Source organism: Mytilus galloprovincialis, chromosome 1 (genome assembly GCF_965363235.1).
Source record: "Mytilus galloprovincialis chromosome 1, xbMytGall1.hap1.1, whole genome shotgun sequence".
NCBI lineage: Eukaryota > Metazoa > Mollusca > Bivalvia > Mytilida > Mytilidae > Mytilus > Mytilus galloprovincialis.
In genome coordinates this window covers 82,078,025-82,104,299 of record NC_134838.1, presented here as the reverse complement: position 1 = coordinate 82,104,299, position 26,275 = coordinate 82,078,025, and the positions used below count along the sequence as shown (strand labels likewise).

General features: G+C 31.1%; 1 protein-coding gene and 1 long non-coding RNA gene across 2 annotated transcripts in view; one reads left to right on the top strand and one right to left on the bottom strand.

Moving 5' to 3' along the window:
- LOC143085674 (uncharacterized) overlaps positions 1 to 23,766 on the bottom strand; it is a 60,420-nt gene extending 36,654 nt beyond the window's left edge. Inside the window, exon 1 of the mRNA XM_076262173.1 lies at positions 23,453 to 23,766. Coding sequence (XP_076118288.1) covers positions 23,453 to 23,645 — 193 coding nt within the window. The 5' untranslated portion in view covers positions 23,646 to 23,766. The remainder of the gene's footprint in view (positions 1 to 23,452) is intronic.
- Positions 5,074 to 7,753, top strand: LOC143085683 (uncharacterized). Its single transcript, XR_012981401.1, has 2 exons — positions 5,074 to 5,957; positions 7,366 to 7,753. It is a non-coding gene; the product is annotated as an uncharacterized LOC143085683 (long non-coding RNA).
- Positions 23,767 to 26,275: the final 2,509 nt, after the last annotated feature.

Sequence of the window (26,275 nt, the reverse complement as noted above, 5' to 3'; positions counted from 1 at the left end):
GGCCAATTAAAATTAATTGATAGATTTTCATCCCCGCCCGCCCCTCTGAAATCGTCCCGCCCCAAATTTTTTTATTTTATAAAATTTACGATTTCCGGATTTCGTTCATTCCCGTTACCGGTAACCGTTAAAATTTCGTTTCATCTTCAAAGCTTCCTGTTTCAAATTTCGGTTTTGAACAAAAATGATTAAGTCGACCTTTCCGCTGCTCTATGATGACAACATCCTCTTCCGAGAGTAAAGGTTGATAACGAGAATGACGTGAGATATTGGTGTTACGAAAAACACGCTGTTTCCAAGACTGCAAATCGCGGTATGTCACAAATTTCTGTGATTACGGAAAACTGCGGACTTTTTAGCTCACCTGGCCCGAAGGGCCAAGTGAGCTTTTCCCATCACTTGGCGTCCGGCGTCCGGCGTCGTCGTCCGTCGTCCGGCGTCGTTAACTTTTACAAAAATCTTCTCCTCTGAAACTACTGGGCCAAATTACACCAAACTTGGTTACAATCATCATTGGGGTATCTAGTTTAAAAAATGTGTGGCATGACCCGGCCAACCAACCAAGATGGCCGCCATGGCTAAAAATAGAACATAGGGGTAAAATGCAGTTTTTGGCTTATAACTCAAAAAACAAAGCATTTAGAGCAAATCTGACATGGGGTAAAATTGTTTATCAGGTCAAGATCTATCTGCCCTCAAATTTTCAAATGAATGCGACAACCCGTTATTGGGTTGCTTCCCCATAACTGGTAATTTTTGGGAATTTTTGCTGTTTTTGGCTATTATCTTGAATATTATTATAGATAGAGAGAGATAAACTGTAAACAGCAATAATGTTCAGCAAAATAAGATTTACAAATAAGTCAACATGACCAAAATGGTCAGTTGACCCCTTAAGAAGTTATTGACCTTTATAGTCAATTTTTAACCATTTTTCGTAAATCTTAGTAATCTTTTACAAAAATCTTCTCCTCTGAAACTACTGGGCCAAATTAATCCAAACTTGGCCATAATCATCTTTGGGATATCTAGTTTAAAAAATGTGTGGCGTGACCCGGCAAACCAACCAAGATGGCCGCCATGGCTAAAAATAGAACATAGGGGTAAAATGCAGTTTTTGGCTTATAACTCAAAAACCAAAGCATTTAGAGCAAATCTAACACGGTAAAAGTGTTAATCAGGTCAAGATCTATCTGTCCTGAAATTTTCAGATGAATCGGACAACCTGTTGTTGGGTTGCTGCCCCTGAATTGGTAATTTTAAGGAAATTTTGCTGTTTTTGGTTATTATCTTGAATATTATTATAGATAGAGATAAACTGTAAACAGCAATAATGTTCAGCAAAGTAAGATTTACAAATAAGTCAGCATGACCAAAATGGTCAGTTGACCCCTGAAGGAGTTATTGCCCTTTATAGTTAATTTTTAACCATTTTTTTGTAAATCTTAGTAATCTTTTACAAAAATCTTCTTCTCTATCTGAAACTACTGGGCCAAATTAAACTAAACTTGGCCACAATCATCATAGGGGTAACTTGTTTAAAAAATGTGTGGCGTGACCCGGCCAACCAACCAAGATGGCCACCATGGCTAAAAATAGAACATAGGGGTAAAATGCAGTTTTTGGCTTATAACTCAAAAACCAAAGCATTTAGAGCAAATCTAACAACGGTAAAAGTGTTAATCAGGTCAAGATCTATCTGTCCTGAAATTTTCAGATGAATCGGACAACCTGTTGTTGGGTTGCTGCCCCTGAATTGGTAATTTTAAGGAAATTGTACTGTTTTTAGCTCACCTGGCCTAAAAGGCCATGTGAGCTTTTCTCATCACTTGGCGTCCGTCGTCGTCGTCGTCGTCGACGTCGTCGTCGTCGTCGTCGTCGTTAACAATTTTTCAAACATCTTCTCCTCTGAAACTGCTGAATGGATTTGAATGAAACTTAATATGATTGTTCCTTAGTATATCCTGCACAAAATGTGCGCTTCGATTTTTGATCCGTCAAAAAACATGGCCGCCGTTACTTAAAATAGAACATAGGGGTCAAATGCAGTTTTTGGCTTATATCTCAAAAACGAAAGCATTTAGAGCAAATCTGACATGGGGTAAAAATGTTCATTAGGTCAAGATCTATCAGCCCTGAAATTTTCAGATGAATCAAACAAACCATTGTTGGGTTGCTGCCACTTAATTGGTAATTTTAAGGAAATTTTGCAGTTTTTGGTCATTATCTTGAATATTATTATGGATAAAGATAAACTGTAAACAGCAAAAAAGATCAGCAAAGTAAGATCTACAAATATGTTAATATGACCAAAATTGTCACCTGACCCCTTAAGGGGTTATTGTCCTTTAATGACAATTTTTCACAATTTGTTCATCATATTTGCTAACTTTAAAAAATCTTCTCCTCTGAAACTACTGAATGGATTTGGTTAAAACTTAGCATGGTTGTTCCTTAGATTATCCTGCACAAAGTGTGTGCTTTGATTTTTGATCCGTCAAAAAACATGGCCGCCGTTACTTAAAATAGAACATAGGGGTCAAATGCAGTTTTTGGCTTATATCTCAAAAACGAAAGCATTAAGAGCAAATCTGACATGGAGTAAAAATGTTCATTAGGTCAATAAAATTGAGAAAGGAAATGGTGAATATGTCAAAGCGACAACCACCCGACCATAGAGCAAACAACAGCCGAAGGCAACCAATGGGTCTTCAATGTAGCGAGAATTCCCGCACCCGTAGGTGTCCTTCAGCTGGCCCCTAAAATATGCATAATAGTACAGTGATAATGGACGTCATACTAAACTCCGAATTATACACAAGAAACTAAAATTTAAAATCATACAAGACTAACAAATCAGCCCTTAAATTTTCAGATGAATCAAACATCCAATTGTTGGGTTGCTGCCACTTAATTGGTAATTTTAAGGAAATTTTGCAGTTTTTGGTCATTATCTTGAATATTATTATAGATAAAGATAAACTGTAAACAGCAAATATGATCAGCAAAGTAAGATCTACAAATAAGTCATTTTGACCAAAATTGTCAATTGACCTCTTTAGGAGTTATTGCCCTTTAAAGACTTTTTTCACAATTTGTTCACCATGTTGACTTACTTTAAAAAATCTTCTCTTATGAAACTGCTGTATCAATTTCAGCCAAACTTAGGCTAAATGAGTTTCAGAGTTTCAGAGTATCTAGTATAAATTTTATATTTCATTTCCTTGTATGTCAAGAAACATAGCTCCTATGGCTAAAATAGAACATAGGAGAAAATGATTTTTTTTTGCTTTTGAAGAAAATAGGACGATTCAAAGAACATTTAAATAAATTGAAAAGCCAAAATAATCATTGATGAGAGATTAAACCAAAAAAATTCAGGTGAGCGATTCAGGCTCTTGAGAGCCTCTTGTTGGTTATTATCTTGAATATTATTATAGATAGAGATAAACTGTAAACAGCAATAACGTTCAGCAAAGTAAGATTTACAAATAAGTGAACTTAACCGAAATGGTCAGTTGACCCCTTTAGGAGTTATTGCCCTTTATAGTCAATTTTTAACCATTTTTCGTAAATCTTAGTAATCTTTTACAAAAATCTTCTTCTCTGAAACTACTGGGCCAAATTAATCCAAACTTGGCCACAATCATCTTTGGGGTATCTAGATTAAAAAATGTGTCCGGTGACCTGGCCATCCAACCAAGATGGCTGCCATAGCTAAAAATAAAACATAGGGGTAAAATGCAGTTTTTGGCTTATAACTCAAAAACCAAAGCATTTAGAGCAATCTGACATTGGGTTGAATTGTTTATCAGGTCAAAATCTATCTGCCCTGAAATTTCGGATGAATCGGACAACCCGTTGTTGGGTTGCTGCCCCTAAATTGGTAATTTTAAGGAAATTTTACTGTTTTGGGTTATTATCTTGAATATTATTATAGATAGAGATAAACTTTGAACAGCAATAATGTACAGCAAAGTAAGATTTACAAATAAGTCAACATGACTGAAATGGTCAATTGACCCCCTAAGGAGTTATTGTCCTTTATAGTCAATTTTTAACAATTTTCATAAAATTTGTAAATTTTTACAAACATTTTTTACTACTGGGCCAAGTTCATTATAGATAGAGATAATTGTAAGCAGCAAGAATGTTCAGTAAAGTAAGATGTACAAACACATCATCACCAAAACACAATTTTGTCATTTATGCAATGACTTTGTCTCAGGAAATTTAAACTGTAAATGATACCCAAAGCGCAAGATTCGTGGAAACCATTGATACAGAAAACATGACTGGATTAAAGATATTGAAACACAAGCACAAACTTGTCAGATTTATGACCGTTTATTGAATTTAAAAAGTCGACTAACATATGCATTTTATTTATGCAAGCCCTTTGATTTCACCCATGGCTGTCTTTTTATGTTGACAAACAGCAAATGTCCCAATGCACCCAAAAAGAGTCATTAAACAACAACTTTGTTTTATTATAAAGTTCATGTTTTACATAATAATTACATTTTCATCTTGCATATAAAGTACCAACCCTATTATTTTCAACACTCTCTGAGTTTTCATTTTATTCTGTACTCATAATAATTGTGTTGCATACCAATGCATATGCTTCATTTTATGGGAATACAAACCATTGTTTAGAAACCCAAATACATTTGGTGTAGGTAGTCTAACTGAAGAGAGTATTTCTCACACGTTTTTGTTCTTAAGTTTTTAAAGCCGCAATTAGATATATTCATTTAAGGATTGGAAAAATTATGTAAGATTCCTCATACTTGTGTATATAAAAAAGAAGATGTGGTATGATTGCCAATGAGACAACTACATGTATCCACAAAAGACCAAAATGACACAGACATTAACAACTATAAGTCACTGTACGGCCTTAACAATACATGATATATTATTACACTTGCATATATGAAGAACTCGTCACAAAACATGCAAAAGGGTTTCATATGAAATAAAATTTAAAAAATAAAATCCTCCCACCCGCCCCATTTTTTTCAAAAATTTGGATGAAAATCTACTAATTAATTTTAGTTGGCCTAACAATGTTAAATTTTTTGTGCATTTATTTTTGCTTATCGTATTTTCAATAATAGACAAAATTGCATGATTGAATATTGTAATTTAAGAAAAATCAGCATACATGATATAAAATGGGAAGTGGAAACTGGGAATTTGACAAAGAGACAACAACCCAATCAAAGAGCAGACAACGGCCGAAGGTCACCTATGGGTCTTCAATGCAGTGAGAAAAATTCGGCACTGGTCTTCAGCTCATAAATATGTATCAGAAATGAAAACGAGATACAGCTTTCAGTTGTATTAATAAAAACCTCACAATAAGTTCTGAATATCAGAATATACAGTATTGCAAGATTCTCTCAAAATGTACACATAGAGCTGAAAAACTGTCAGTGACTGTAAAATTAATCATGCTTACATTAAAGTCCATGGAGTCCATCTTAATATGCATACTCTCGTAAAAAGGAATATAAGTATGCAATAGACATCAAGTTTTCAAAAATAAGAGTATCTATGCCATTAATTTACGACAAGATCTTAATCAAGTAATAATTTCGGTTTGTTTAAATATTTCGGAGGTTAGTATGACCTCCTCTTTGGTGATGATGTTTTCGTTTTAAAGTTGGGAAAATTGTTTGTACATGTACCAACAAAAATAAAAACACAAATTCAATCTAGAATTATGTTTTTATCATTTTTTTATGTTTAGGTTGTCAGCAAGATGAAAAGGACAAGTATGCAGTTCAAAATTCAAAATGTGGATAAGTTGAGGTTCTAGGTCTTACCTTTGCAGATTTTCATATTTTGCATGAATGAATTCAAAGGTTATATGATGGACAGCAGAGAAAGAAAAAAACAACTTTTCAATTATCCTGCTCCTGGATAAATGTAAAACATCTTGTTTTTCGGTAAGTTTTATGCTCTGTTTTGATAGTGTTAGTGCATTCATCTTTCCAGTCTTTCCTCTAAATTGTAAGTTTTTGGTGAGTGTTCACCATGAATTTCAGTAAGTAACTTGTGGATTTACATGTATATACTCAAAATTTAGTACTAATATTAATGGGATTTTAGCATGACATCCTGCCAAATGCTTGTTATTCATGTTTATGTTCCAGAACAAACAAGTATTTGGACTGTACGCATACAGTCTGCCCAATTTTAAGAAGTTGGTCAAGTTTATTACAAACAAATGTACAGTACAGATCAACATAACTGAAATCTTTAATAGATTAATACAAAAAGTTTAATTGCAGTTAAAATAAAAACACAGGTTTGGTTGAGCTGGTACCAGACAGTACAAGTATACTTAAATGGTCTGACTGTACACATATGGTGGGACTGTAAGTTCTGGACCATAAAAGTAAGATCCGAATACTGATATGGTCTGGAACATTTATACATGTCTTAAAATTAATATCAAACACATTGGTGTTTTTGAACTTGGTAATAAGTTATGTGATAGAACTATAATGTGTTGGGATATCAAAATCAAAAATATCCCATTTTTACTTTTAATAAAGAAGAAGATTATTGATGTATGTTTAAATTTATATTAAAATGAGACAGCAAGCCAACAATACAAAAAAAAAAGGATAAAACATACATATTTTGTTTGTATCAATGTTATAATTTCCAATATGTTCAAGGTATTTTTTCATTGAAATAAAACACAAATTGAAATCTGTCTGAACTTCAAAAGCTTAAAGAAATATTGTTTCTGTTGTCTGCATTTTGTATAATATATTGCAAATTCTTGTGAATAATGGAATGTTATTATAGTTGTCTAAAGTTTTAACTTTTAACATTGATCTTTATACTGTAAAATTCATAAATTATTGCGTGCATTTATTATTGCGATTCTGTCATTTTAGACTTAAATGCGATTTTAAATTTTACAATTTTGAAAAATCCTGTTTAATCCATATAAAATATTTCATAATACGAGTTTAAATTATTGCGTTTACAACTCCGTTGCATTTTTCGCAATAAAAAAAACTTGCATTAATTCCGAATTTACAGTATATATATATATTATGTATATAACTTGGGAAAATACCCAAATTTTATAAAGAAGAATAAATTAATTGATTGTTATATGGTATTAGAATAGGAAGATGTGGTATATTGCTAATTTGACAACCCTCCATCAGAGACCAAAGGATGTAGGCCGTTAGCAACTGATGACACTGGACAACCTTTAACAATCAGTAAAATCCATACCGCATAGCTATTTTTATTGAAAATCATATTATTGCTACATGTATGAAAACAATTTTGTATAATCCATTACTTTAGATTTTATTGGTTCTTTTTCAGAAGGATTGAAATTCACCACCTAAAATAAATGGAGAAAACATAGAAACAAGACCAGAATAAATTCAAAGAAAAAAGTTGGATCAGTTATTATTTTCATCACTCAGTCAATGATTTGAAGTTCTTTTAAATTCAAAAAAATATTGAAACCACAATAATATCAAAGTTCTGTGCTGAATGTCCAAAAGTGGACTATACCATCAAACAATGCTGGATGATAAGAAACTATTAATGTTTTGTGTTGAGGGATATTGTGAAAAAATAGATTTACTTAAATAGCTACTAGTATGTTAAGCCTAACAATAGAGTTTTTATTGATTTCAAATGGCAAATAATTGTGTTTCAAGAAAGTATTCTATAATTCATGAATAAACATATATTGATACTTACATTATCTGCTTTGTTGTTTAAAAGTTTAGTTTTGAACAGTTAAAGAACAATATGCTAAATTAACATTTCCCAAGAAAAAAAGATATTCAATTAAAAAGATTCATCTTATAATAATTTACTACCAAATAGAATACATTGTAACATACACATTACTGTTTATTTATATCTATATATTTACAATTAGAATCCCATAGGATTTTAATTTGTCCCATGGGATATTAAAAATCCCATGGGATAATAAAAATCCCATGGGATTTTTTTTGTCCCATGGGACAACAAATATCCCATGGGACTACAATAATCCCATGGGACAAAAAAAAATCCCATGGGATTTAACCAAAATCCCATGGGATAATGGTAAATCCCATGGGATTTTGCCCTGTCCCATGGGATATTGAAAATCCCATGTTTTTATAATTCAAATTGCAAAATAAATATGAAAGTAACTGTAGAAAACCAATGAAATTATTGAATCCCATGTAATTCTGCACATTTTGGTTATATACATGATATTGTAGCTCTTGTTTGAGGCGGCGGCGGATTTGCAAATGAGTGTTTTGCAAATTAAAAGTGTCCAGTGTTCACGGAACTATGATTTACTATTGGTAATGAGACGATTATTCGTAAGACTCCGAATGATGTGGATGTAAACAGCTATAGGGTCAACTACAGCCTTACACAATGAGCAAAACCAATATCGTATATTCAGAAACCCGACGATTAAACAAATTTGACTGACAGCAATCAAGACAACTGCTGAATTCCAGGTTTGTGAGCATTCAGTCCTCCCTCTAACCTCATATCGATAGTGATGTAACAGTACAAAATAAAGTTAAAATTGAGAATGGAAATGGGGACTATGTCAAAGAGACAACAACCCGACCATAAAACAGACAACAGCAAAAGGTCACCAACAGGTCTTTAATGCAGTGAGAAATTCCCGCACTCGGAGGCGTCCTTCAGCTGGCCCCTAAACAAATATATATACTATAGTGGAGTGAAAAATCGAAAAAAGTCGCTTATTTAAAGAGTTTAATGGACCGAAATACCTCACGGCTGAAAATTCGCATGAAGATAGAGTAAACATTATACTTTCATTTTAGCCCTGTCGTAGAGTTTTCCCACGGTGCAGTTCTGTAAAACCGCGTTAAAGTGTGATTTTCGGATTTTTTTCTTTTCATTTTCAAACATGGGAACGCTTATAATAAATTCCGGAATGAAGATATCAGATAAAAAATTGGTAACAGATGAAAGAGCGATATATCAGCTTTTATTTGACACCAAACTTTAATATCATATGATCATATAAATTGAGTGAATTGTGCGATTTTCAAATGTATGTGACATTTTTTTCAATCTTACAGTCTGTTAAAGTATATTACATTTCTTATATATATATATATATCAACAATAGTATTTTTTTTACACAAAAAAGTAGAACAATCAAAACTTAAGAAGTTTTGATATATAAAAATTTGATGGAACATACGAATCCCCCATTTTGACCTTTGACACTCTACGACATGCCTTAATCAAAGGATATTATATTTATCTACAAAATAAGACCAAAATTAGCCGTGAGGTATTTCGGTCCATAAAATTTTCAAATTTACCTGATTTGTCACCGTACTAGTTCAGTGATTATGAACGCCATACTAAACTCCAAATTGTAGACTGTTAAAATCAATTGTTAATTATATTGGCTTGATTCACCAGATAAATGTTTGTAAGTACAAGTAACATAAAGACAAAAAGCACAAACTAACATAAAGACAAAAAAACACAAACTAACATAAAGACAAAAAACACAAACTACCAATACTTAGGTTATATCAGGTACTAGGACAAAAATGTAGCATACGTTATTTTATTTTCACTGAGTGATACCACTGCATGGTTGATAATCATAGAGGATATTATGTGCCACGAAATAAGTAGTGTTTCAACATTGGCATGTTGTAAATGCTTAATCTTATATAAACAAGTTCATAAATCATGTAATTGTTCAACCCTTTTAGAAAAAAAACAACTTTTAACTGTTTTCGTTGTCATGTGTTGTCCTTTTTACCAACGATTCGTATTCATTTATTTTTGATAAATTCTTGTTTTATAAGATCATTTTAGAAACATGTGTAATGGACACAGAAAACAAACATTTTTTTCTCTAAATAAACCCTAATTCACGTACATTTTAAAAACTCAAATTGATTTTTTTATCAATTAACCTGGTGATGTGTCTATCTAAAGCATACAATTATTCTTGTCTTTTCCTGGGACTGTTATACTAATATGGATAAGTATCATAGTCCAAGTCTTTTTTTTTAATTGTATAACTGATATAATAGACACATAAGTTCATATACAACCATGTATCGCTACTTAGCATTACTGTATAATACGACTATCTTCAATCATGCAATTTGTCGTCTTTTTATCTAAAACTGTTTGTATAAGTTTGTTTCATCTTTATTTTATGTAGTTTTGGTCTCTCAAAAAACAATCGGGTTTCACAAATAGCAACAGGTAATGATTTTTTAAAGATCGAAAGATATATTGATTTCACGAATAAATTCTGACAGACAGTTCCTTTAAAGTCACAATTCAAACAGTAAACAGAAGCATATGCGGCTTAAAATTTACTGTCTACGAAGTAGGTACCTTGACTGAATGTTTAAATATACCAACTACTTCAATTTATCTAACTCACACGACCAAAGTACTGTCGTGAAGTATCTTTTATTTACAAACGTCATTTAAAAAGTCATTTAAAACTCATATTATACAACGGTACACTTAAATTAAATTATTCAGTAAAAACGTCACCAATTTGAGTTTTTTCTTCGACTGCAGACATTGAAATTGAAATTATCATTGAATGTGTTGGGTTTTTTATTGTCAAAATTATTGCCTTATGTAACATGGCAATTATTTCATGAATGTTATGAAACGTTAATAAATTAAACGTTGCAAACCTTCAACTTGGGCAAATTCCTGCATTTTGTTGGCAGTTTTCCATGTGACAAGGCTTGTTAATCACAATAAAATCTGGTTATTAGTCGAATCCAGTGAATAGTTAAAAAAAGCAGAAAGAAGCATGCAGGCATGCAATATTCTATAACGAGAACATATCTATAGGATCCCATATTTCGAAGATGGCAACTTATAGATATAAAGTTTATGTATTATTCAGTTATCAATGAATGTAAATTTCGAAATTTTTGTTCATTTACAATCGTATATCTTTTACAATTCGTTCGAGTAAAACTCAAATAACACTGGTTTCGTACTTATATAATAGAAAATTTGATATAAAATGATTTAAAACAAATTTTGATAATATGATATAATAGATTTTCCTACTCGATATGCATTTTAATTTAATAACTTATTATTCAGCTTGACCGCGTCGGTGGCTGTCATGGTTAGTTATCAAAGGTACCAGGATTATAATTTAGTACGCCAGACGCGCGTTTCGTCTACATAAGACTCATCAGGGACGCTCATGTCAAAAATATTTATAAAGCCAAACAAGTACGAAGTTGAAGAGCATTGAGGATCCAAAATTCCAAAAAGTTGTGCCAAATACGGCTAAGGTAATCTATTCCTGGGATAAGGAAATCCTTAGTTTTTCGGAAAAAAAATCAAAGTTTTGTAAACAGGAAACTTATACGCGTCTGGCGTACTAAATTATAATCCTGGTACCTTTGATAACTATTATAAAGATGACCACATAATTGATATTCATGTCAACACCGAAGTGCTGACTACTGGGCTGGTGATACCCTCGGAGACGAAACAGTGTTTGCTTCAAGCACGGGAGGTCATGGGTTCGAACCTCGAGTTAGACAAAAAAATGTTTCGTCAATGCTATTAAGCAAGCGGCATTAAGGTAAAAGAATTGACTGGTCGGCACGGAGTCGGAATACTGTGTCCAGGTAGAATACTTAGTCTAGCTTGTCGTAATGTGGACTGTTTCCATGTGAATTATCATGTTGAAAATTCGGCTCTGCGTGTCGGTCTAGTACAAAGCAGGGCTAAATCAGCATAAACTTTTTATGCGAAAAATATTTTTTTTTTGTATTCTAAACTGAAAGGAGACATAAACAAATAATTATGCAGTTCGCACATAACTACAAAATGGATGGCATTGCCCTAGCAACTAATAGTTCGGGAGATAATTGCTACAGCTTTTAATTACATTCTTTTACGATTTGTATGTTTGTGACATGGGAATCTAATTAAGAAAAGTGTATGAAATGGGTATGCTACTATATAAAATTGGTACCGTTTGTGTTATTCCTTCCAATGGGCCGATGCCTCTGCTGATGGACTGATAGTCCCCGAGGGTATCACCAGCCCAGTAGCCAATACTTTAGTACTGACATGGAAATAAAGATTTTGTGTTATTAAAATTTGCTGTTACAAAATTTTCGAAATTGTTTAACATTTAGAAATGTATCACCCTCATGCAATGCTCTGATTCATTGCACGGCTTTGGCTAATCTTTTTTGACCTCTTTGGTTTATAGCTTTTTATCCTTTTAATAAGCATTGGATTTTAAAATAATTTGTTGATTGTCGAAATGCGCATCTGGTGTAGACAAATTGGTACCATTTATGTTATAAGTAAAATATTCATGAGTAGGCATATTATGAAACATTATACTTATAGCATAATTATCATAAAACTGTATGAACTCAGGACAAATGACGATGCAGTTTTTAAAGTGTCTCAGACACCTTGAGAAGACGTACTTGTCACGCTATGTATGCATAACAATTCTTCAGATTATAAAAAAATAGAGTAGGAATTTTTAAAGAAATTATATTCGGCTATGCGAATGTACACTTTTTATGAATATTTAAAGAGAAACGTGTGATGAGAGTCCATAAGATATCAGGACAACAACATTAAAAATAATTGTCGTATTTTTTAAAATTCATTTTCTTTATTAAAAAAACTATAGTGCAATTTGAAAAACTTTGACTCACATTGTTAAATGGTTCAACAGCTAAGATAGTTGACTTCTCTATATAGCATAATAGTTTACAGTGATTAAAAAATACTGTTCTACCAATTTTATATGTATGACCAATTCTAATATTTCCGTTCAGTTTAATAAGTCATATAACCAAGGTTCAACTACAAAAGTTGTGATAATAGTTATAACCTTGTATTGCTTGCATTGTAATTGAAATATACTCGAAACACGAACACTTCATTATAGGTATATAATAACAGTTAATAGACAATCTTTTAATTATTTTGTTGACCTCTAAAATTGATTTTACAAATGAGAAATACTTGACTCATGTAATTTGTTTTTTAAGGAATAAACAATAGATGTATTGGATTCGGTGATAATATATTATAATGAATCGCTTCTTGCTCTAACATCAGGATATTTTTCGACCCATTTGGATTTGGGCTCAACAAGAAACAATATTTCTGCATGTAGTATAGGTAATATACTAATTGGTGCGATTTAAACACTTTGACACCTATTGTTAAAGTCATATGAAACGAGTGATTGGTGAAAAATAAAGTTTATCTGATTCTTGAAACCAATGCATGTACATATCATAAACTTAGTCATCTGTACACGATTTTCTTATTTTTTACGCAAATATATGGTATAATCGTATTTTTTTTTCTCTCTGTCTGTTATGATTTAACAGATATGGCTGGTCATTAAATGTCGTGTTTTGAAGCCGAAGTTTACCGATTGTCACCTTATAGAAAACAAATAACAAAAAAACATGGGAATTGAGCACGTGTTTAACATGTACAATTAGATAATTGTTTATTTTATTGACAGATCCATGCGTATTGCGATCACCTGATTTTTACGAGGAGGGTCACTATGCATACGGAAAATATGTCGGCGAATTGCTTCCTTTCAAGGAAGCAATTAAAAATAAGTAAACTTCTCCTAAATGTGGACAAACTAAAGAATTTTCCTCAGAAAAAAGTATATGTACATAAGTTGTATAATGAAAACTATCCATTTAGTTATAAAAAACATATGCATATTTTTTTTTTAATTTGAGGTTTCTTAAGACTTTAAAGGCTTCAACAGCTGATATGAGATCAATCAGTTAATCTAATTAGTAGTTAATTAATCAGTTAATAAAATGGAGTTTATTGCAATTTTTTTTTTTTTTTTTTTTTTACTTTTAATGTGAAAAAATCGTCTGAAAATATTAAAACTGTCTTATCAACAAGTTCGAAATTATTTTTTTGTAAGTTTTGATACCAACTTTTTTCAAACTCGATGTCAAGGATTTGACAGAAGTTTTTAAATGTCGAAATACCTTATAGAAATCTTATTTTTCTCATGGCTGATAGCAGTTATGTTAATTATAAGGTTATAACGCACAAACATTTAAAATTTACTTTTATTCGTTTAATCTGATACTAGTAATCTTATAATTGAAAATCGTTAGAACTAGTCAAATTCATGAAAGGCATCAAGGTCAATTTGAAATAGAGGTTCAATTAAAAGGGCACAGGACGTTTGCGCTTTTTTACCTGTAAAACGATAGGACATTTGCGCTTCAAATATTATGGACATTTGCGCTTTAAATCTTGATTCACTTGTATTAATTTGACCGGACATTTGCGCTTTTTACCTATAGGCGTCTACTTGTAATTTTAATGAGAAGTAATCATTACGTTAATAGATTTAATTTTTATTTGTCATTAGTACGATAAAATGTCCAGAATCCTTCCATGCCCACTATAATGAACAGTTCTACTCGACTCATCCTGCTATACAATTTTAAAAATCTTTTTGAAGAATATCATTGAACAACAGTCGGTGAATTACATTAAGATTCGTTACATTGATGAATAGGCACCCCGGTCTAGAATTGAGAAAAAGAAACTTTATTATTTATTTGAAATGTGTGCGAAATACCAATCAGAACAGATAACAAGAGCTAAATTTGTTCACTCCTTGTGCTTCAGCTATCCAGCCAAACTGACCTGTGATGACTACACATGTTTTTATGTCTTTATAATGTTAACTTTTAGCTGTATATAAACTTTAAAACATATATCAATGTGCTATGAAATGTGCTATTTTTAAACTTTTAATCATAAGGAAAAATATAACTTTAACTCTTTAAGGTCAAACCTGCCGGTCCCTAGCCCAGATAAAAGGGGAGGATAGTCATAAAAATCAAATATTACAAAAGCGCAAACGTCTTTTTTTAAAAGGCGCAAATGTCCTATGATTTGAAGCGCAAGTGTCCAAAATAAAAAGCGCAAATGTCGTATGAAAAAGCGCAAACGTCCCGCGCCGAATTAAAATTAGTAGTTAATATGTATTAGTTTTTATGCGACGTAAATTGTTTACATACTTTTTAGCCGTTTTTCATTCGACGTAAATTGTTTACTTAAAGTTTTAACGGTGAATAATTATTTGAATTCATTCTGTTTTTCTAAATTATGCATATCAGTTGATTTTTTTTCGCAATATCTTAACGTAACCTTTTTCACATATTTTGTTTTATATGTGTGAAGTTTTAGAAAGTAAATATTTTTTACAAAATATCTTAAAATATTTTTTAAATAAATTTTATTCATCATGTTGAAAATACTCTTACCTCATGATAGTTATTAGTTTTAAAAATATAGTATTTCAAAGTATCATTGGATTTTTTAGAACATGTATATATATTTTGTGCAACGTGTCTCATAAGCCAAAGTATATGGCTGGGTATTGATTGTTCTATGTACGTTTATTACCTTAGCTGTATTTGGCAAAAGTTTTAGAAATTTTGGTCCTCAATACTCTTCAACTTCGTACTTTATTTGGCCTATTTAACTTTTTGGGATTCGAGCGTCACTGATGAGTCTTTTGTAGACGAAACACGCGTCTGGCATAACAAAAAAAAATAATCCGGATATCTATAATGAGTTTACCAAATGTTATTGCATATGTTTGTCAATTAATACGTGGCACAATAATGAAATAGATTCTTATTATTAGTTATATTACACCATAATCCTGTAGGAATCTTAAAAATTCCCTCAACGTCTTCTTAACCCATGATTTTTTATAATTGGATTTCATATGATCGGTATGGTTATATAGCTCGATGCTTGTAATATTAAATGATGAATGATTGTTTGAAAATGTAAGTATAAACTACACGCAGCTTGATAAACAAACACATTTCGTCTGTAAATTTCGAATTCATCAAGTTCCATGAATGTTTTATAAAAAGTAAAATCACAAAAGTATTGAACTCCGAGGAAAATTCAAAACGGAAAGTCCCTAATCAAATGGCCAAAACAAATGATAAAACACACCAAACGAATGGACAACAACTGTCATATTCCTGACTTGGTTCAAGCATTTTTAAATGTAGAAAATGGTGGATTGAACCTGGTTTTATAGCGCTAAACCTGTATGACATTCGCATCAACAGATTGCATTTCATTAGTACTTTGTACGAGCATATTAACCTAATTGTTTGCCTCAGAGTCTACGTTCCATTACGTTTTGACAAAAAAAAAGTAAAATCACAAAAATACTGAATTCCGAGAAAAATTCTAAAAGGAAAGTCCCTAATCTAAATCAAAAGCTCAAACACATCAAACGAAGGGGTAACAATTGTCATATTCCTGACTTGGTACAGACATTTTCTTATGTAGAAAATGGTGGATTCATAATTCAAATCCTGAAAACATTTATTCATGTATTATTACCTACATACTGATATATGTTTAAAGTTATATAAGTACGCCTTTCTTGTGTGGTGGTATAGTTTTAATCTTTGAAGTTCGTATTCTTTATCTTAACTTATTTTTGATATGTATGCATAGACTAATAAATGCTAATTATAAATAAACTCGTCAAACATATCAGAATTGAAATTTCGTACGCCAGATGCTCATTTCGTATACATAAGCCTCAACAGTGACCCTCGAATAAAAAAAGTAAAACAAAAGCCCAAATTAAGTACGAAGTTGAAGAGCATTGCCAAACACAGCTACGGTAATATATAACACTAGAACACACCCGTGATATCGCGGGTCCGTGACTGAATTAAAGTATATAACTATGCGCAAGCCTTATTTTAATATTAGTATTGTCATCTGATAAAGTCATGCCGATTATAAGATACGCAGTTTTCTCTGCTTTCAAATCTTTCTGTTTGAATCCGTCGAACTGGAACTTATCAATTATTGGTAGTATTAATTATTTGGAAAACAAAAGGTCCTGGAATGGAGTATTTTTTAATCAACAGCATTGTCCTATATAAGTTATAAGTAAAGTTGAATTCTTTGCCTCGCTGTTTTACGTCATGCCCACTAACAAATTGAAAACTGTACCTATACGCCTTATTTTTAGTCCAGATTTTTAGTATTCGTATTGTTATCTTAGAAAGTCTAACTGATTAAAATACTACAATAGGTAACAATTTGACAATTTAGTAGTGTCAACCCTGTGGTTATGATCCGTGTATATAGCATATTAACCCTGAATACAACGTTTGGTGGTACGCCTGTCAGATGCGGAACGTACAGATAAGGTAATAGGTAACAGGTGGATATACTATTGGTATTGGTAGCGGACTCGACCCGGAACTTCTTCATTATTGGCAATATTAATTACGTGGAAAACAAAAGGGCCTGGAGTGGTGTAATTTTTAATCTACACCTTTGTACTATATTAGTTATATATAAAGTTGAATTCTTTGATTCGTCGTTTTTACGTGATGACGGCTGACAAATTGGACCTCGTAATTTTAGTATTATAGATATCATACCTATCACTATATTTTCACCTTTATCCATACATATGCGAGAATGTGATATTTATAAATACTTGACTGTTACATTTTAGATAACTTTGTAAAAAGCTGAGCAAGCCATGCGTTTAAAAATTCAAATGTGTTTAGGTACAATTATCGTATCACACTTATCGTATCTATCTGTATCATTTACTTAACATATGATCTTAAATTGACATTGTGATCATTTACGAGAAACGTACTAAAGCTATGCATTGTTAAATGATTACCACATTTTTTGTCCTTTGTGGAGTTTTAGAAGTTGATTTTAAAATTATTCATTTACATGTTATAGATTTTTATGGATGGATATCATTTTTATGAACATGTCTACCATTTACCTGTCAAAGGTTATCGTTTATTATTTACCTGTCAAAGGTTATCGTTTATCATGTACCTGTCAAAGGTTATCGTTTATCATGTACCTGTCAAAGGTTATCGTTTACCATTTACCTATCAAAAGTTTTCGTTTATCATTTACCTTTCAAAGGTTATCGTTCACTCACATTTTTAAGTGTATTTTTTTTGTTGATATCACGATTATTTAATTGCTTTTGTTTTGCCTTTTGCGAGTTTGATTATACCATGCTTCCAAATTTAGTAATCGATTTGGTTATGTTAGTCACACTGGACAAAGATTTAAAAGTTCTTATATATAAATGTAGATACTTTATTCCATTCGTTAAACGTATAAATCCTCATTATTTTTTTAACAGTAGCAATTTTACTGTACCAAACTCTCATATCGACAATTTATGTCTCTTCAGAGATGTAGTATCGGGCTTTAAGCGTAATATTGTCCTTTGGCTGACATATTATATACTAATATGTTAACATCTTGGCAGGGCCTATCAGCAAACATAAAAGTTCAAACAGCACAAACCCTAATAAAGTGTTCACTTTGATCCAATATGAAATTAATACACATTAATATGTCTTTATTTACATTTGTATTTGATGCTTATTATGATGGTATTTATATTAGTTTAATTTAGAATTAATTTAGAATTAATTTAGAATTAATTTATATTTCACATGCGAGATTGTATCAAACAGATGTTTAATCTATATTCAATTTCTTTTAATAAACTTAAAAACCTTTAGTCCGAAATAAATTAAATAAACAAGAGAAGTTAGGTGTTTAATGATAAAATTTAACAATGTAGTGATATTAATCTTTTAACAAAATAGTTTTATTTACAAAATACTTAGCATTATAAAAAGTATATATACTTTAACATCATAATTCATCAAATGAAAATCCTCTATACATTTTAATATTGCGATATTGGTCAATTCCATAAGTATGGATCTATAGGTACCTTTGTATGTACATGCTACCGTAATGTAAGGATAAGAGCTTTATAGACATGAAGCTCGGTACTGCAGCACTTTTAAAAAGAGATTTTACAGCTTCCATATGGAATAGATTTGTTAAAAAGAAATTCGATGTAACCAGAAAATATTACACTCATTTTGTATTTTTCTTTAGCAACCTTTGTTTGAAACACTTTTCTAAATATTGTGACGAAACATAAAAAAGAAAATCAAAGCGTTAAAAATCAATATGAGATCATCAAGCAAAAAGTAAACAAAACACTTCTTTTATCAATAAGTGTTACCTACTTTACAAGAAGTCGACTAAGAGTTTTAAACATCGAATATGAGAATTGTAGTAAATCAATTTGTAAAAAAACAATATCATCCACGTGTTTAAATTTTCTTTTTCATTTTCTAGTTACGTTTTATAAAATAATTATCCAAAACGAAATAAATATTTTGTAGAGCTTATTTAGACAATTTTTTGTTTTCCTTTCTATTTGCTTGTTCAATGACGTATTCTTCACATATCCGGATATTCATATGACTTAGTATATAAACCGGAAAACACATTTCCACATTCTATTTTATATTATGAAGCAGTATTCATGCTGTCAACAACGAGGTTACATTTCTAAATTTATTTCGGAAAAAGATTAATAAGCACAATTATTTACCCTCTAAAGATTTAAAAATATTTGAAATGAATTGGTTTAAACTCATATAAAAAGGTCTAACGCATCAAATCAAGGTTTAAACAACCATGAAAGGTTTTGTAATTTATTTATTGATCTACACTTAGTTGTTTGAAATAGGCTTTGATACGATCCTATATAGCATTATACCAGTGAATACATTTAGTAATACAAAACGTAAACAACCTTAAAACCACCTTTAAATTAAATTGTATCTAGTTATATTAATCATCAATGAATTAAATCAAATTAATTATCTATTTTTGTACTTTTCATTATTCAGTTGATATATTCAATAATTAACGGAGAGCAGTATTTTAATTAGTAGATCAAATACCGATAAAATGCAAAAGGTAAGTTCCAATGAATTATTTTAGTGAATTTAACATCGAATACACTGCAGATTCATTCAATTGCGATAGTTATATGAGAAAAGTGTTTGATCTAACGATTTAGATGAATCGACAAATTCAACTGAGAATCATATTTCCAAGAATCCATTTGACAACTAGCTTATATATTTTATACATCTTATTTGTATGTATTGTACTGGTTTTTTTTTAATTTCATTGTCATCATTTCCCTGAAGGTAAAATAGCTTCATCACCCTTTTCCAATTAGATACATTCTAAAAAATACAATTAATCATAGGCTCATAAAATATTCAAGCATACATAATTTACCAGGGAAGACATGCTTCCAATAAAAATATTCCCTAATAAATATAAAGAAAAGTATTAGCAAAAATACCGCAATACTAGATAAATTTTAAAGAAAAAAGAAAATACCATGGAGAAAGGGTAATACATATATTTCACTGTATGACACATCATGAAGACATGTACATTCAAGCACATTTATCTGTTTATTTGAGGGAAGTACTCATTAAAATCCCCCCGAATTTATCGAATAGTGTTGGCAATATTCAGCAGGAGACGACTCCTTACACATTCAAAGCACAATAATGGTATTGAGATTCGTCTTATTAATGTTCCTTATGTCAAATATTCAATGTATATACACATGTTTGGTTATTTCAATGGACTTAAGAAAAATATAAAGCGAGTATTTTTAATTTATGATTAACTGAGAACACCTTCATATCACTGCTAATCTCTAAGGTTATTATACATTAAAACATTATTATCCTTGCTAGATCATAGGAAACTATTGTAATATTGCTGGTCCATAAAAATATCATCAATCGAAGCTACTGTGCAACGACTAATTGATAAGAATCTACTAAACCGCTGATTGTCCATACCAGAATCATCAATCAATAATAATGCACAACATAATACCATAAGGGTATCATCAAGCAATACAACTGTACCACTGATAGTTGATAGTTGATAAGAATCTACTGTACCTCAACTAGCCCACACCAACATCATCAATCGATAATAACGCACACCATTAAGACTATCATAGATAAACTCATCATAGATACCAGGACCAAATTTTGTATATACGCCAGACGCGCATTTCGTCTACAAAAGACTCATCAGTGACGCTCGAATCCAAAAAAGTTAAAAAGGCCAAATAAAGTACGAAGTTGAAGAGCATTCAGGACCAAAATTCCTAAAAGTTTTGCCAAATTCAGCTAAGGTAATCTATGCCAAGTGACACAAATGCACTTATGCTAGTCTGTCATATCCTCAATTATATACTACTTTATGACCAGCACTAGAAATATTTCGTAACCTCTCAGTGGATTTCAAAACACAGGCAGTTGTAATAAGCATTTAGGGTTCATTTTGTTTCAAACTTTCGTGTATGTACTAATGTTGAATATATGTACTAGTAAATATCTACTTGATAAAAAGCCGATTTATACAATTAAAGAGGTAGGGCCATAATGCCGAGGATTTTTTTCACAGAAGGGCCAATTTCAAAAAGTGCCAACAGAGTAAACTTTCCTATAAAAACCAAAAATAAAAATGCTTTTTGATCAATATCTCGATTTACATATAGTATGATATGTGTGATCAATAGTTAATTTAACCCTAAAAAAGGATGAAAGTCCAATATCCGGATTTTCGGGTGTTTTTATGTGGAAAAAACAGGGAATCCCCCAAGAAGGACATTTCAAACCAAAGAATGCTTTTTATGACTGTTGTTATTCATACTACTTTTTACTTCAAAAATGAAATTGGTTTAGTGTGTCCTTATTACATAAAAAACAACTTTTTAAAGAAAAAATTGTAACATCGATAAATTGTACCAATATAGTTTCTAAATAAGAGTCATAATGATAAGAATCGCCGTAGCTCCACCAGTAGAGCACAGAACTACTAATAAATAACGGTTTTGAAGAAAGGGTTCGAACCTCGCTCAGAACTTTTGCATTTTTTTGTGTTGTTATATTAAATTTTAAAGTTTCTATCATATTTTTTCGGTTGTTTGCTTGATTCATAGAGTCATTTTGGTTCATTTTGACTATTCAGTTAGTGTACTAGTAAATAATTTTACGTGTATCAAAGAAAAAACAATGTATCGCTTATTGTGTGCAATCCTATGACTGTCCATACTCTTGAATTACTTTCTATTCATGTGTGTACGTTATTACATATATCCAAGGGACAACTGCCGTCAAACTGATGTAGGTGCCTGTACATAACCAATAACACGAGAATTAATTCTATAGAAATTAAGCCTACATGTTACGGGTGTAATATACACATAACTTAAAATAAGGCCATTGTATACAATTTTCATAACAACAAAACACATTTCGTCGAAACCTTTTTTGAACATGGTATTATATGTAACAAATGCAGTCAACAACAATTTTGTCGCCAAATCACAAACTGTAAAGATACTAGTACTGAAATTTTTACCACCGTCTATACACGGGTACATAACTCATCAGAAAAATAAAACAACATAACAGAACAAATCAATTACACTACAAATCGTGATTGTAGGTAAAACATCAAGAATCTGTTGCATCTGTATCACAACGAAAGGCCGATTTGTTAAAATTACAGAAAAGGCAATACAACATGAAGTAGTAACACAGGGTGATCTATGACCAACTGATGTAAGATGTTCTGCGGTTAAAATATATACATGCACATGTATTTTCTTGTCTAATCTTATAGACGATAAAACCTTAAAAGACCAGGACAAATACTGTGTAACAGATATACATATTCAGAATGAGAAAATCACGATTTGAATTAGTTCGATATCATTTGGCTCCTTGAGAAGTTACATGGTATGGCACCTTGCATAAAGGATGTTAATAATAAAATAAAATCAATATTAAAAAATCAATAGTCATGGCCTTGTTTTTGTAGGAATACCTGTTCAAGGTATGAAAATAAATGATGTGACGTATTTTTATGTACTATAAATAGCATCTATCGGGCTATTTAAAACATTATTTACCTATCTTATCGAATGAAACAAATTGCCGACAAATTGTCCCTACCTCTTTAAGATTGTGAAATTATCTCTGTATCATATGGTATGCAATTTTCAAAGAATCTACGTTAATATGAATTTTCAAAAAATGTTAGTTATTCTTCAATGAAAGAGACAAAGTCAGACGAATTATATATATCTGCAGGTTTCTGATTTTGGACAGATAAATGAACAGTAAGTGTTTCAAATAAAGCGACATAAAAAATTGCAAATCGACAAAACAATTAAAGAATCTTTTATTCTAAACTTTATACTTGTTTGGCTTTCTAAAAGTTTTGATCTGAGAGTCACTGATGAGTATTATCTAGACGATACGCGCGTCTGGCGTAATTTTATTAAATTTTTATTTTTTGTAAACATATTGACGATAAAATATTTCTGCTACATATTGGTAACAGAAATCACGAAATCTCTCACATTAACTAATAAACATAAACTTCTTGAACTTACCATTATCATAAAAGACAAGTTTACATGAAGGTGTACTTGACCACGTGCCATTAACATCTTTACACGTAGCTACAGCGTTTCCGGAGAGTGTATAAAACGTATTACATGCGTACGTTACTGTTTCATTTACGTTGAATAAGTTCAATGCTGACTGAATGTATCCATTAGATATTGAAACTGAAGTGCAACTCATTTCTTAATCGGAAAATATTTACTTCCTATATTATGCAAGTCAGTAAAACAGATTAAAATAAATTTTCAGCATTTATGACTTTTAAATTTCAGATATTATATTTAAACTTAAGTACCGAATACCTGAAACAAAAATGAAAACCGTTGTGGTTTAAATATCTTTTTTACCTGATTTTATAAGCCAATAGAAATAAGACGATCAATGAAAGATTAAAAACCATTCCCTAACCATTATTTTTGCGTAACTACATATCATTTCAAACAGTACTATATAATTTGTAGATAAAAATAAAATTAACACCGTATTTTTATGAAAATATCATTTAGGATTCAATTTGAACAAACTACTTAGATGACGTCAAATCATAAAAATGCCGCTCTTCCATTGATGTTTAGTCATTATCAAGTTTTCTGATACTTATATAAGAAAGATTTATGCAGTTCAGCAGGGGTATTTGCAAATATAACCAGTCAAAAGAAGTTTTATTTCCTGAATCTTAAAGTGAAGGAACTTTATTTTAAAGAATTGTATTTTCCGAAAATATTCTGCTTGAACTATATGTATCTGTTTATTGACACTGAATAGCAATAACTTGATAGGACCTATCATCCTAAATTTGATTACAGTAATTATTTGCTGTTTATACATTATTGCAACTGTATAATAATTGCAAAAATAACCGAGCGTCTCCATAAACACTGCAAAGTGTATATCCAGGAATATATTAAACGGCTATTGCGAAATATGGACAACATTCACCTGATAAAAAAGTACGTGATTGCAAAAATAGAAAAGACAAAAAAAAAGCCCAACGCTATACAAATCACATCACATAAAAACTAAGGACTGAACAACACAAACCGCACCAAAAACAAGGGGTAATCTGAGGTGCTTCATTAGGATAATTAGGATAATCATATTTTGCTTCACATTTGGATTCATCGAGTTTCATTTTCACTTTATAAAAGACTCAAAGTTTTCACGTGAACAAGAACACTGGAGCACGATGATAACAACAAAAGAATATAAAAATTTCTTTTTTTCAATTGTTTTTTAGTAATATATAAAATCATTTTTAAAATGAACAAATGAATGATCACAATTTTTGCCCTCGATTTTTAACACATAACATTGAAGTACTAGTATCTTAAATTGTCTTTGAATGATGAAAGTATCTTTTTGAAAAGTAAATAAAGAAATAATATAATAAATAAAGGTTAGACCGTTCATTTTCATGAATCTAAATCACACAATTGTACAGCTGACATTACGGTGGGAACTTTTTTGTGGGTACTATTCCAAAACGTTTTCAATTAGAAAAAAAAGATATTCGTTGAGCACTGATGTAAACTGTTATTAAACACTGATTTTGATGCGATTTGTAGAAGTTTGGAAAACAGCAAGTATAATTGTTTTCTACTGCATTTATGACAGAGGTAGATATGCCCAACATGTAATTTTCAAGTATGTCCATCCTTTTTATTGATGGTTTCAAACATATATGTTGAGTTTCTAACCGTTCGTGAACATTATTTATTCAGTGTCCAATATAATCTTAGCAGATTAATTTCTGACGACTTTTTTCTGGTATATATTTATGCCGTGAACTATTTTGTTTTGACGCGAAGAAAATATGATTTGTGACGCAATTGATAAGATTTGTTTTGTGTACACAACTGGAAAGTGCACACTTTTCACCCCCACCCGCACAAGCAATAATTCAAAAACATACAAAAAGTAAACATTTTCTATTTGTATATAACCAAATATCTACACACAGACAACATCAAGCAATTGGATCTCCGGGACTTTCAATTCCTTAGGATATTATAATTTATCACCTTATGTTAAGAAGTGTTTATACCCTTTTTATTTGTCATTTCGAAATATATTCTGCTAGATATACGTGTATGTGCATTCAAAAAGGTGTGACGTTGTATAAATAACGAGTCGCAAAGACTCATTTGACTAGTCCTACTTTGAAGTCGCCTTTGTCTATCAGTTTTTTTGTCTGTAGCTTATTTTGTTATAGTAATTATCAAAGGTACCAGGATTATATTTTAGTACGCCAGACGCGCGTTTCGTCTTCATAAGACTCATCAGTGAAGCTCATATCAAAATATTTATAAAGCCAAACAAGTACAAAGTTGAAGAGCATAGAGGATCCAAAATTCCAAAAAGTTGTGCCAAATACGACTAAGGTAATCTATGCCTGGGATAAGAAAATCCTTAGTTTTTCGAAAAATTCAAAGTTTTGTAACAGGAAATTTATATAGGCTATACTTTATTCTTCGTTTACGTACTTCTCCTTGTTTTAATTGGTACTGTATTCCCATGTAATGTTGTCATTTAAGCGGTATGTCTAGCATAGCCATACAAGACAGAGATAAGCTACGGCAAAGACAAGGTGCCTGTTTATAGAGTAATTTTTGAAATTATCCCAATTCTGATCTCTTGAAAAAAATATTTGCTTATAATTAGGTGTACACAACAATTTAATTCTAAAATAAAATACGTTTTGTGTAGTTATTAAATGTACATAAATAAGTAGATATTTTTTTTTTTTTCTTCAAAATGATGATAATTTTGAAGATTTTTTTGATCGGCTACAACAACTTAATTTTCTTTAA